The 12121-nt window shown below is 40.6% G+C and overlaps 1 protein-coding gene across 1 annotated transcript in view; it reads left to right on the top strand.

The window, feature by feature from the left end:
- Positions 1–12121, top strand: part of PIP4K2A (phosphatidylinositol-5-phosphate 4-kinase type 2 alpha) — a 150713-nt gene that overhangs the window by 101490 nt on the left and 37102 nt on the right. Inside the window, exon 4 of the mRNA XM_033100702.1 lies at positions 2430–2582. Coding sequence (XP_032956593.1) covers positions 2430–2582 — 153 coding nt within the window. The remainder of the gene's footprint in view (positions 1–2429; positions 2583–12121) is intronic.

Below are 12121 nucleotides of genomic sequence, written 5' to 3'. Positions count from 1 at the left end.
TAGACAGAATATAATGGGAAAGGCGTTCACGTAGGGAAGTCTATAATTATAACACACGTAATGCATAGGCTCTGAACACTCTGCACCAAACAAAACACATGGTAGCCACAATTCAGTAAACTCTTGGTTCTCGGGTGGAATCCGAAGCCCTGCTGTATCAGCATCATCTGCTTCTTCAAATGCCCCCCCACACACACACCTGCTGGATCAGAATCTGCACAGGAACATGATCCCTGGGTGATTTGGTTGCTCATTAAAGTTTAAGAAACACTGACTGTGCAGCTTTCCATTTTTTTCTATCCCATTGGTCCGTGATAGAACACTATACTTTCATACCTAATATGCCAGAGCAAACGATATCTGGAACTGATGCCGCTGTAATTCTGCCCTTTGCTGGATACAATTATCCTTTACTATTATTTCCCACTCTCCTCAAAACTCATTTTACATGGAGTATCCGTTGTACAAAGTTTATAACCTGTTCTACCCGACTGTCATAAAGTTGGTTGTTCCTGCTCTGATTTTATGCCTGAAAGTAATTCGTAATCTTACGATTCCTAGTATTCTTGTTTTATTTAGAAGACCTTTTGCAAATTAATGTTTGGGAGGAGAAAGAAAGACTATTAGCAAAGAGCAGCAATTGCTTTCTTTGCTAGTGTTTCAAACCCCAAAGGGGACATTCACTTTGAATTTCTACCTTTTATTCTTAGTAGGAGAAAAGTATGTAAAGGAGATTTTTTTTTTTGGGAGGGGGAGCAGCATACTTGAGAATTAAACTCCTGTTAATATAGGCATTTTCATCCTGAAAATCATTTTCATCATTCTCAATCTAGCTAGTGAATTTCAGTTGTCTTAAGAATAATTGAACACTGCCAAGTCCTGTTACTTCAAGTCATTGGGAATTACACTGATTATTTCCCCCCTTCTCTCCAGCTTTCTAATAAGCTAAGGAAAGCAAATTCAGTTCATTGGCAGTATTGGCTCTGCACTTGAGAGATGTGCCTGCTCTCATTCAAATCCAGATGTACTGTCTCAGGATGGAATGATATGCGGTGCCAAGGCCCATCCTCAGAAATGAGAATGAGCTCACAGGCCACCTCCGTCTGCAAGCACAGGACCTGCGTGCGCTACTGTGTCACTGCAGTGTACTTACACTTTGTATCGCTAATTCCTGTTGAATTTCATCAAGAAAGGAAGGAAAGGTTAAAGAGACGTGAATAGGGAATATACAGAAAGGGAAGTCTTTCATTGAAAATCTATGATCCAGTGATATTACTGCCTCTCTAAGGATATCTGTGTCCCTTTAACTGGACAGTGTTTGGTTCACTGGGGCTTTTGAATGCCCACTTTTAAAGTGGAAGTTGAAGAGCAAAAGTGTCTGCCTTTGCACCCCTCATATGCACCCCAGTGGGGCCAGGCAGGAAGGAGAGTCAGCACCGAGCAGTCAGCAAGGGTATAGACCAGACTCCTCAGGTGCTGGCGGTGTGCTAACCCCAGTAGTCTGGGTGGCCATTGTAGGAAGGGTGGGGGAAGGGACAGAGGCCTCCTGGAGGCTCTAAGAAATAGGAGATTCAAACAGGAGAGTCACATGTGAGAAAAGGGTAGACTTACCTAGCTAGAGTGTCGGTAGCATGAGCCAGGTACTGGAACGAAATGGTACTAGAGGAGCCCCTACTCAGAGGCCCTCTTCATCCACCCTCCAGAAGATTAGTCCTTCTCAAAAAGGGCTGAAGGAGAGTGTGGAAGATGGACCAAATAAGAATCTTCTGAGGAGCTATTTTAGAATCTAGCTGCCCAGGCTTCTCCCAGGGCACACCATAGGCAGCAGAAGGTACTGAGTAATTCACTAGTTGAGAACTTGGGTTCTGAGCCAGCCACACTGGCGATGGAATTCTAGCTCTTCCCCTTACTTGCTGTGTGACCTTTGCCCAATTACTGAATCTCTCTGATCCCCATCTCCTCATCTATAAAATGGTGATGATGTTAATAGTAACCATTTCACAGGGAAGTTATCAGGATTGGGAGAAATGCTCTGTGCCTAATGCTTGGCATAATACCTGCTGTTAAGGAAATACTCCGTGAATATAAAATTTTCTTTCATGACTGGAACCTAATTTTATTCAGAAGAAATTTGAGCTCTTGTCCAAATCGGAAAAGAGCAAGGTGAGCAAAATAACTTTGATGATAATTCTAGACCTTAGCTTACTTTAAGGACGTTAGAATCATAGTACAGATCCAAGCTGTTTTCATTCCATTTGCAAGACTAGCAATTTTAGTTACGATGAACATAAAATGTCGCCATCTTACTTACCAATTTCTTCCAAATACAAATGTGTTTTAAAAAGTTGTGATGACAAATTATCCGGAAATCGGAAAGCCACGTCTTTAACAGGTTCTCTTCCCTGCTCCCATCTTATCCCAACGGGAAGAATTCCTTGACCAGGAGCGCACCCCTCCCCAACGACTCCCAGGCACGCAGTGGAGCTCGGTTCCACACGTCCTATGACAAAAGATACGTCATCAAGACCATTACAAGCGAAGATGTGGCCGAGATGCACAACATCCTGAAGAAATACCACCAGGTAATTTTTATTTACCTTTATTTGAACCTCTGAAAAGGTTACCATTCGAGCCTAAATATCATAAAGGCCAAATATTTAAATACAGAGCCAGGAAATGATACCACATTTGACATAAACATCTCCTGTAGCTGGGTTTTTGAAAATTACATTAGCCAGATTACTGACAGATAACATTTAGGAATGCTTATCCTATGAAGATGATTGGTCATTTATATAACACTTTTAATCTAAATACTCTTCTGTATAATAGTTTTGATGATTGCCATACTGATTTTAAAATCACTCAGCTTAAAATTTGGCAGAATTTCAGAACTTTTTTGCGTATGCCAGAAGTTAGGTGGTAACTTGTGAGTGTTTATCCATTTACACCTCCAAGTCCTATCCTGCTTTCACTGGTTTTTTCCTGTCCTGGCCCCAGAAAAGTCCACCCCCACTCACACTCTACTGCTAGAACAATCCCTGAGTTTTCACCCCTCAGCATTATCCCTTCATAATCACCTGGGGAAAGAATCAAACTGCTCTTGGGAGTAGCGTCTCTCTCTCTCTCTCTCTCTCTCTCTCTCTCTCTCTCTCTCTGTCTCTCTGTCTCTCTTTCTCTCTCTCCACCTCTTCTCTCCCTTCTTTTCCCTCCCCCTCTTCGAATAAATTTCAGCACAAGTTTCCAGGGGAGCAATGTTCCCTGGTCCCAGCAGAGCTGTAAGAGGCCTTACTTACTGTGTAGGAAGAACATGAAGTCTAGTGTCAGACAATCCCAGGTTCAGATCCCAGGCTTGTCATCTACTAACCTCATGACTTCTGGACTTTGAAGCCTCAGTGTTTTCTTGTATACAGTGGAGATAATAACTATACCTAACTACAGAGTCCCGAAGATTAAATGGGAGTATGTACGTGAGGTACTTAGCGCCGTTTGTGCCACACACTAGGGGTTCAATATTTGGTGGTGGTAGTCGTTATCAAGTCATGTGAAAAAAACCAATAACTACTATGTCATCTTGAGAAATTGTAGTCTAATGGCATAAAGGTGACTGCTGCTTGCAACATCACAGAAATAATCTTCAGAACTGGTGTTTGAATCACATGCCAAAACACACACAAATACATCGTGTGCACGTGTGCACGTACTTTTAGAGTCCTGCTTTTTTTTTACCTAAATGGCTCCAAATCCTCCTCAAAGGTAAAGATTGGCTACCATAGAGAGTATCCAGAATAAAGAGCTCGGGGCCCTGACTGCGTAACAAAAGGATTCTCAAAGTGTTCATACTATATTGCATTATTAAGTATCAGCCTCTCCAAGTGATGACTTTGAAGGCTTGAAGGCAGCCCTCATTTGTATTTTTGAGCAACTACATGTCTGTTTAAAAGTCGGCTTCCTTACCTTATGGTCATGCTTTCTGCTCTAACATCATAGAGTATTTCTTGGCAGTTGGCTTATTCTTCTTCAGTCTTTGCAGATGTGATCACTTGCATTTTTGTTGCAGTGAAGTCTATGAAAATTTTTGGGCTATATTCTGTTTCCGGAAACTTGGGACTGTCCCTAATTTGTTTCTTAAAGACATTAGTCAGCCCCTAAATACATTTAACATATAATAAATCTTTTATATCATATATCCCTTTCGAAATTTGTTCTACAGCACTTATGCTGTTCCCTATTATGAAGGACATTTTAAAATGCAGGGATAGTACCTGTGAAGGTAAAAACAATAAGGCACTGGTTTCTGAATGAACTGAGTTACAGGATGCAGCTTTAACTACTGAACTTTTAAACTGTCTACTATTTCATATCTCCCCTGTGTAACTTAATGTCATGCATTCTTTTTATACTTTCTTCAAATCTCAAGAACTTCAAGTCTCAGAACTTTCAAAGTGAGGTGATACCTCAATGACTGATGAAAACGTTATTCTGATAAATGGCTATGATCCCGGTCTAATAAAATGTGACACTCAATTCAAATAGCGACTTCTGGCTGACAACTTTGAGTTCAGAATGTTTTGACTTGATAGACATCACAATTTGAAACGTTCTCTCTGGGGTGGTTACCATAACCTAACATGAAGATTTGACATATCCTGAGTATAACTTGAAATGCACTAGGGATCCGAATACGTCTATTAACATGCTCCAGGGGCTTTCAAGTACTAAACATTTTCTTTCATTTCATTATTATAAAATAGTTATTTTCTTGGTGTGTTCTTTAACCACAAAAGTCTCATTTATCCAACATCTATATTTTTCTTTCTTCTTATAAATGGTGTTTTAAATACAATGTAGAGGATCCTAGCGATTGAGAATCACAATTTTTAATACAATTTATTTAAAAGATACTAAGTTGAACGTCAGGAGACAGACAGAAATCCTGCTTGTTATGAACTGGTCACTTAGGGGGTCTCTGAACCTCGGTTTCCCCGTCTACATTTTATTTATTCATTCATTTGTTCGTGTATTTACTCTTTACTTAATTCCAAAAAGGATATAAGGTGGCCTTCAAGGAAGTTGGAAATACAGGATAGAATAAATAGGAAAAAAATGAAGCTAGAAAAGGGAAGGAGAGGGTGAAAACACAACATGGAATCTGAAATGAACCGAAAACTCATGCCATGATGACCAGCGAGCTTCCTACATTGAGGGCCACTAATTTCACGCTAGTTTCTTAGCAGCCACAGTGGAAAGTGAAACCTGAATAAGCTAGTTACACAGTTACTGTGCCTAAAGATACAAATGAATCAGTTGTTAAGGAGAAATATAATTAACTTGGTACTAAGATCAGAAAGGGTTATTTCTAGGCATTCCCCACAGAGAGGACACGTGACATGATAAACATCATCCTTGCAGCCAGCTGTGCAACACACAAGAATTTCATAAAACCTCAAAAGAAAATCATCAGGATAGGCTGCTGACCCCACACCAACATGTAATTCCCATTTAGCCAGCATCACTGTGCGGAGGGAGGATGCAATGTACACAGCTACCCAGCACTCTGCCAGGCTGGCTCCCACCAGGCAGGTGTTTGAATGTCCTCAAGCTGCCCTTTTCATGGACCACGTGCAAACAAGGTGTTGCTAAATATTACATGGCAGCGAACTTGGCCTTGTGCATCCTCAGGTGTAGCTATTTCATGCGATCAGACACAGGCCTTGTCATCTGTAAGCCAGGAGAGGTCCTTCTAAACTTTGTTGTTCTCTATTCTATTCAGTGAGGCCCAGGGGCAGTTGAGATGGGTCTTAGGCCTTTTCTTCCTACTTCAAGAAGGCCCAGACCACTTTTAGGATTTACGTCTAGTCTTGTAAATGTTCTGTCTCCTACTTCCGTGGCTACTGTCGGTTCTTCTATTTCTTCTTGTTTTTTGTTGCTTTTCCCTTGTACTTTGCTGTACTTCTGAACTGCCCAGTCTGGAAAAGTACTTAGGTTTGTTCAAAGTGCCTATCAGTAGATGGGACAGGCTCCGAGAGAGGCTCTCTTGCAAAACAAATTGGATGGACTTTCTGACAGCTCTGGTTACTCAATGGCCCTTGACTTCTCTTTTTTCTTTTCTTTTATTGTTTTTTATTTTAATGAAATATATCCAGAGTTGCAATTATATTCCAGATGGTTAAAATTAGCATAAGGTCAGCCTCTGGAGATGTGAAACATGGCTAGCTATTTTAATAAATTCTTCCTGGGATTAATTTTCTGATAAGTCAACCTTGCCAGCAATGCAGTGTGGTAGGTAGTTCAGAGCATGGACTGTGGAGAGCTGGCTGCTGCATTGAGACCCCAGCTTTACCCCTACCAGCTGTGCGACCTTGGGCAAGTCACTTAACCTCTCTACACCTGCTTCTCTGTCTATAAATTTGGATAATAATACCTCCTTTATTCAGTGTTGTACTAATTAGGTGAACTGATATTTTTGACCTGCTCAGAACAGTGCCTGGCATATCATAAATGGTATTATATAAATGATTGAGTAAGACAATTAAATACCATTTCTCTACTCAATTGCCTACAGCCCAGTATTGAAATCATTAACTCTTTCAGTCCCCTAGGGGGCCTGATTTCTCGTAGAATGTGACACTGAGGCATAATTGTGAAGATTTGAACCATAAGGAATTAGATTTCTTCCCAAGCTCCACCATCTTGCCTTGGTCTTTATCTGTTGCCAAATCCTACCCTAATTTCTGCTCTGTGCTAAGAAAGGACAGTGTCCTCTCTCAGACCAATGGAAAATTTATATTAAGCAGAGCAAACATTTATAAGTCTCTTCCTTTATTTGATCTTTCTATTTTTTTTATGGTTAGGAAAATAATGTTTGAGTCTAAATACCCTTTTCTTCAAATTTCTGCTAGGCTAGAATAAACTCAGTGATTATCAACTGATTAGCTAAGCAATGTCAGAAGAGCATTCCGGAAGAAAGTAAGTGGTCGAGAAACTACGTGAATACCTTATTTCTCTTAAATTGACTGATTATTTTTTTCACTGACCTGAATTCATTGGGAGTTTTGGTATCATGCTGCTTCAGCTTTATTTAAAATAAAGAGTCAATGTCAAAAAAAAAAAAAAAAAAGAGTCAATGTCAGTAAAACTTTAGAAATTTTACAGGAGGGAACAAGTTACAGTGTAGATGATTAGGAAATGTCTTATGAAATTGTTAAGGATATCTTTTAAGTTTTTGAAATACGGGGCTTAAATTTATTTGTTTTTTTTTTTATGTCAAAGTGACTGAATTGATAAATTGATAAAGTATCCTAAAAATCCTTTCTTATCCTTTGCACGTAGGAAACAATTAGTAACTTGAGCCAAATCTAGAAGGTATGCCTAAAAGTCTGAATTCCTTGTTAAATCAGCTAGCTAGTACCTCAAATTTCAGTGAAGGATTTTAGGGTGAATGCTTGACTTTTTTGGACCCTGTATAGAGTACATCTTTTTATCCTCCCATGAAGGATACTGATGTCAGCATTATCATTTGAATATGAGCCAAAATAGAGGAAAACTGAGAAAGCAGGCACCATAAAAGCCAAAAATTACAATGAAAAATTGGGTGTGTGGCACTGAAAGAGAAAAAGTTATACACTCCGTGGGTGTTTCTCAAACTCTGATTATAGACAGGACACCTATAAAAACGCAGATTCTGACTCAGCAGATCTGGGTGTCTAACACTTTCAGGTGACGCTGATGAAGCTCCCAGGACGTGGCAGGTCCGTACCTGCTTTCTAGAACAGGAGAAACATTCTGAGTGCGCTCCGGCTTCTTTGGTTCTATCTGGAGGACAAGTCAATTGAAATGGGAAAAGTACACTTCAAGTTTTCAGGTCTACATGCACCTAGAGCTATGTGACCAAAGGCAGGCTCCCAGCAGAGCCTGTCTGCCGTCGGGAGCTGCAGAGACATTTCTTGCTTCCCTCTTAGAAACGTCAGGAAGGCGTTTGCTATCTCCTGGCTCCCTGTGGCCTGGGTGGTGCCCCTTCAAGCTCCACTTTGCTGACAGGGAGTCACGGCTTGCTAACGGGGGCGTTTGGAACCCTCCGTTCACAACGCCCTAGCCAATTGCTCCCCAGGTTTCCAGGGAGCTTCCCAGCATAGTCCTCAGAATGATTTTCCTGCAGCAGATTTTCTCCATTTTCTGGAAATTCCATCATCTTTTTCTCTTCATATATTGCCTGTCTGCTCTGTTCTCTCCCTGTGTCTTTCCAACAGCAATATAGTTGACGTTCTTATTCTGACCTCTACGTCTCAACTTTTCTTTCCCATTTTCCTTCTTGAAACATCTCCGCCCACTTCTGGGTAAATTCCTCAGCTATATCATCACCCAGTCCTAATTCTCTCTTCAACGGTTTCCGTCTGTTGTCTCCCCTGTCCAGTGATTTTTTTTATTTCAATAATTGTGTTTTTTCTTCTAGATGTTCCATTTAAAAAAATCTACCAGTTCATTCCTGGTAGTTTCTTGTTATATGCTCATCCCTGACATTGCATCCTTTGTTTCTTTAAATGTTTTATGCATAACTTCAAATTCTATTTCCGGTAGCCCAAACTTCTGCAGTTCCTGGGCCTGAATTTGCCTGTACTGTCTGCTGACACTCACTCAGAATGACTTGCCCAAGCAGAGTCCCACACAGAGTTTGGGGTTAAGATATTGATTAGGGATCCAAACCTATGTAGGGAAGAGCAAAGAAGTAGGATTGGACAGAGGGAGAAGTCACAGTGTCATGTAGGCCTAACCCAGTCACAGCCAACCTGATGGTGCACTCTGGAGTGCTCCACCCAGAAGCTCCCATGATGCGCCAGAGTCACAGGGAGGCAGACCCGGGAGGAGCTGCCAACTGAAGCTTCTGACCACATTCCTCAGCTGGGCGGCCAGACCTCTCACAGCTGCCCACCAGGGTGATGCTTGGAGCAGCCATTCTGCATTTCAATCGTAGTCAGTGACTAAAGTCCATCTATACTTAAAGTATTTTTTACACAGTCATTTCTTCTTCAATGATGATGTTATTTATGGGTGTTGATTATAGTTTAACAGAGGGAATTAGGAACAATGAGTGTTTGAGTTCAGGAATATTCCCCATTATCTCAGTACTAAGAATGTTTGGAAACCCTCCAGAGGAATGTTTGTTCCTTTTAAGCCTTTTAAGAAAAGTAAATTTATTTAAGAAACATTTATTACATTTAAGAAAAGTAGTAAAGTTTTGTATTTATATTAGCTTAAGTGTTGTCATCCTTACATTCTTTTTTGCCTTCAAACCAATATGAAACCAAAATAAATTACATTAACTGACACTTATACACCATTATCCCAAAATCAATTCAGGGCAAATTTGGATTGTTTATTTATTTGGTCATTCTAAAACAAAGTAATTCTTAATTTCAGGCAAGTTGATCTCCTTCCTCCCTCCCTCCCTTCCATCCTCCCACTCTTCTTCCCGTCCTCTCTTCCTTCCTTCTTTCCTTTCTTCCTTCTTTCCTTTCATGTCAAATATATTGTTCGAGTGATCTATAAATATAGCCAGTGTCACAATAAGGATTACAGATCATTTAACCTTTCAAAAACATTTAACTGAAACAAGACTGTACATTGAAGTATTAATTTAATGTCATAATAAATTGTCATCAAACCTCTAAGATGAAAATGAGTGAAACGTGATAATAACAGCAATTTATAGTTATAACAAGCCCACAGTTATACAGGGGAAGACATGGAGAGACATGGAGAGATTAAATTTGCCTGTATTGATAACACCATGGAATCATTTATATGTCTATTTTTTAAAGAAGACACAAAAAAGTAAAAACTGTGAGTGTTGGAAACAAAGGTTACAGATAAAACATTGCCAGCCAATATATGTTTCTGAGAGGAGTCTTGGAAAAAACAGAAGCCACTGCATGATAAATAACAAAGCAAGGTGACAGAAGTTGTCCAGCTATGAAAATGCAAAAGTGAAAAGTAATAAAAACAATATTTTAAAATGCGAGCATAGGTAATCAGTGAGTTTAGCACTGAGAATATGGACCCCAAGAATGACTGTGATTGATTGAGCTCCATATAGTAAGCACAGTAAGAACTGATGGTTATCAAGTTCACTTTTCTAAAATTTGGGAGTGTATATTCAGGGCTTATTCAGACGGACACTCTGTGTTACCACTGAATTGCAAACATCTGAAAGCCGCCACTCTAGGTACCAGACCAAGTTTTCTGTTTGGTGTGTGAGAAGAACGTGGCTACAGGTGACCTAAAGAGCCCAGAAAGGTGGGAATAATGGCTGGCACTGTACCACAGAGAGGAAAACCTCAGGGAAAATGCCATATCTGAGGGGTCACTGAAAGGAGCATTCTTCAGAAGTGTATACACTCAGCCTGTGCTCTCGCAAAAGAACCATCTCTCTTGCCTGACGTGTGCTCTTAATTTCTGAGCTGCACACAGATGAGCAGTGTAGTCTGGTCCACTTGTGGACCCCCTTTTTCTTATATCTTGCCCAGGACCTCAGAGTAGCAGAGGACAGAAGTCTGCAGAGTTCTAGAAAGGAGTCTACCAGGCCGCACTCAGGCATTGCACCTGTGGTGTCTGTAAACTGAGACATTAATACCGCAGCGAGGGACACCACTTGTGTTGCTTATGTCCTTTCCGGGACTGCCTTGTAGCCACCTCAAGACAGTGGTTGAAACTGAAAGAAATATTTATACCTTTTTTAAAGAGGGACCCTCAGGATTAAATCACTGTCTCTCCATTCTTGTAATCTGGAAGTGGAGCATGTAAAAGGGAGGAAGCAAAGTCTTGTGATCGAATCAACAGTGTTATAAAGAAATTAACAGATTCTGAGGACGCTTTTAACTATTCTAAAAAAAGGTTGCTTGTGCCAAGTAATTGTTTGTTAAAGAAAGACATTATATTGTAGTGCCCCCAACACCCCCTTTTTCTTATCATCTTTGAAGCATTTATTTACAAGTTATTTTGTTAATTTGTTAACACTGTTTAAGTTCTTGAAGGGAAAGTGCTCAGAGTTCTGATCCTAAAAGCAACAAGAGAGAAATATATTTTTCAGTGTTTTTTTTTAATTTACAAAAAGTTTACCTCACTTTATAAACAAATACATGCACACACACAAGCATACACATATGCAACATTATTCATGTTTGGAAAGTCTTTGTTTGATGAGATTCCTTGAAACTGGGACTTCCATCATGCATTTAAAGTAGAATCCATTTCTCAGAGAACAGTTTAGGAACATATCAGGTGCTCTGGGCCATCTTCCTCCCTCACCCCTTCCTTCCTTTCTTTTCCACCCCTCGCCCCAGGGCCTTGGTTGCATCCTGCTCCTGCTTGAGTCGATGTCCTTCGGGCCTTGGTTGCATCCTGCTCCTGCTTGAGTCGATGTCCTTCACCCCAGTCTCATTTCCCTGCTCTTCACATTCTTTGCAAAAACCCTAGGCACCGAGTTGTTTCATTGCCCCTCTTCTCCAAATGCAGAGACACACAGAGGTTGAATAATTCACTCAAGGTCACACAGTGAATGTGAAACTGGACCAAGAGGACTCCTGGAATCATGATGTGCCTGAGTCATGCCGAGAGCCCAGCGAAAGCTGTGGCCATGAATTTATAAATAATCTCCCTGGTCGTGGGATTTCCTGTAGCCGACTGTGTGTGTAGGAATCCTTATAGATGTGCCCATTCGGGTTAGAGTTTGTGCACAGCATTTCCTGGGGCAACTGGTGAAGAATCAGAGGACTAGCATTCAGGCTTCCACGTGTCAATATGTGCATATAGGGACACACTGTGCTAGAGTACAGTGGTCCCCCAACCCCGGTCTTCATAGACCCAGTGAAATGTTCCATTACGATGAAACAGTGTGTTCTTTTCCCAGTGCCCCCACCCAGAAAGTCAATTAATGGGTAGAATTTCCTCTTCTGCAAAGTTTTCACCCACAAATGCTTTCTAAACCTTTGCCACCAACTGCTGCTTAGTACTACTGGAATCTAATATGATAGTTTTTAATATGGTTTACGATTTTGTACATATTTACATACTCAGGAGCTTTAAGTTTATTAAATCTATTTTTTCAAGCTGTTCATCAAAGAGC

This window comes from Rhinolophus ferrumequinum (assembly GCF_004115265.2).
Source record: "Rhinolophus ferrumequinum isolate MPI-CBG mRhiFer1 chromosome 5 unlocalized genomic scaffold, mRhiFer1_v1.p scaffold_110_arrow_ctg1, whole genome shotgun sequence".
Classification (NCBI taxonomy): Eukaryota; Metazoa; Chordata; class Mammalia; order Chiroptera; family Rhinolophidae; genus Rhinolophus; species Rhinolophus ferrumequinum.
The sequence above is the reverse complement of the archived record's forward strand: the minus strand, read 5'-3'. Positions and strand labels throughout refer to the sequence as shown.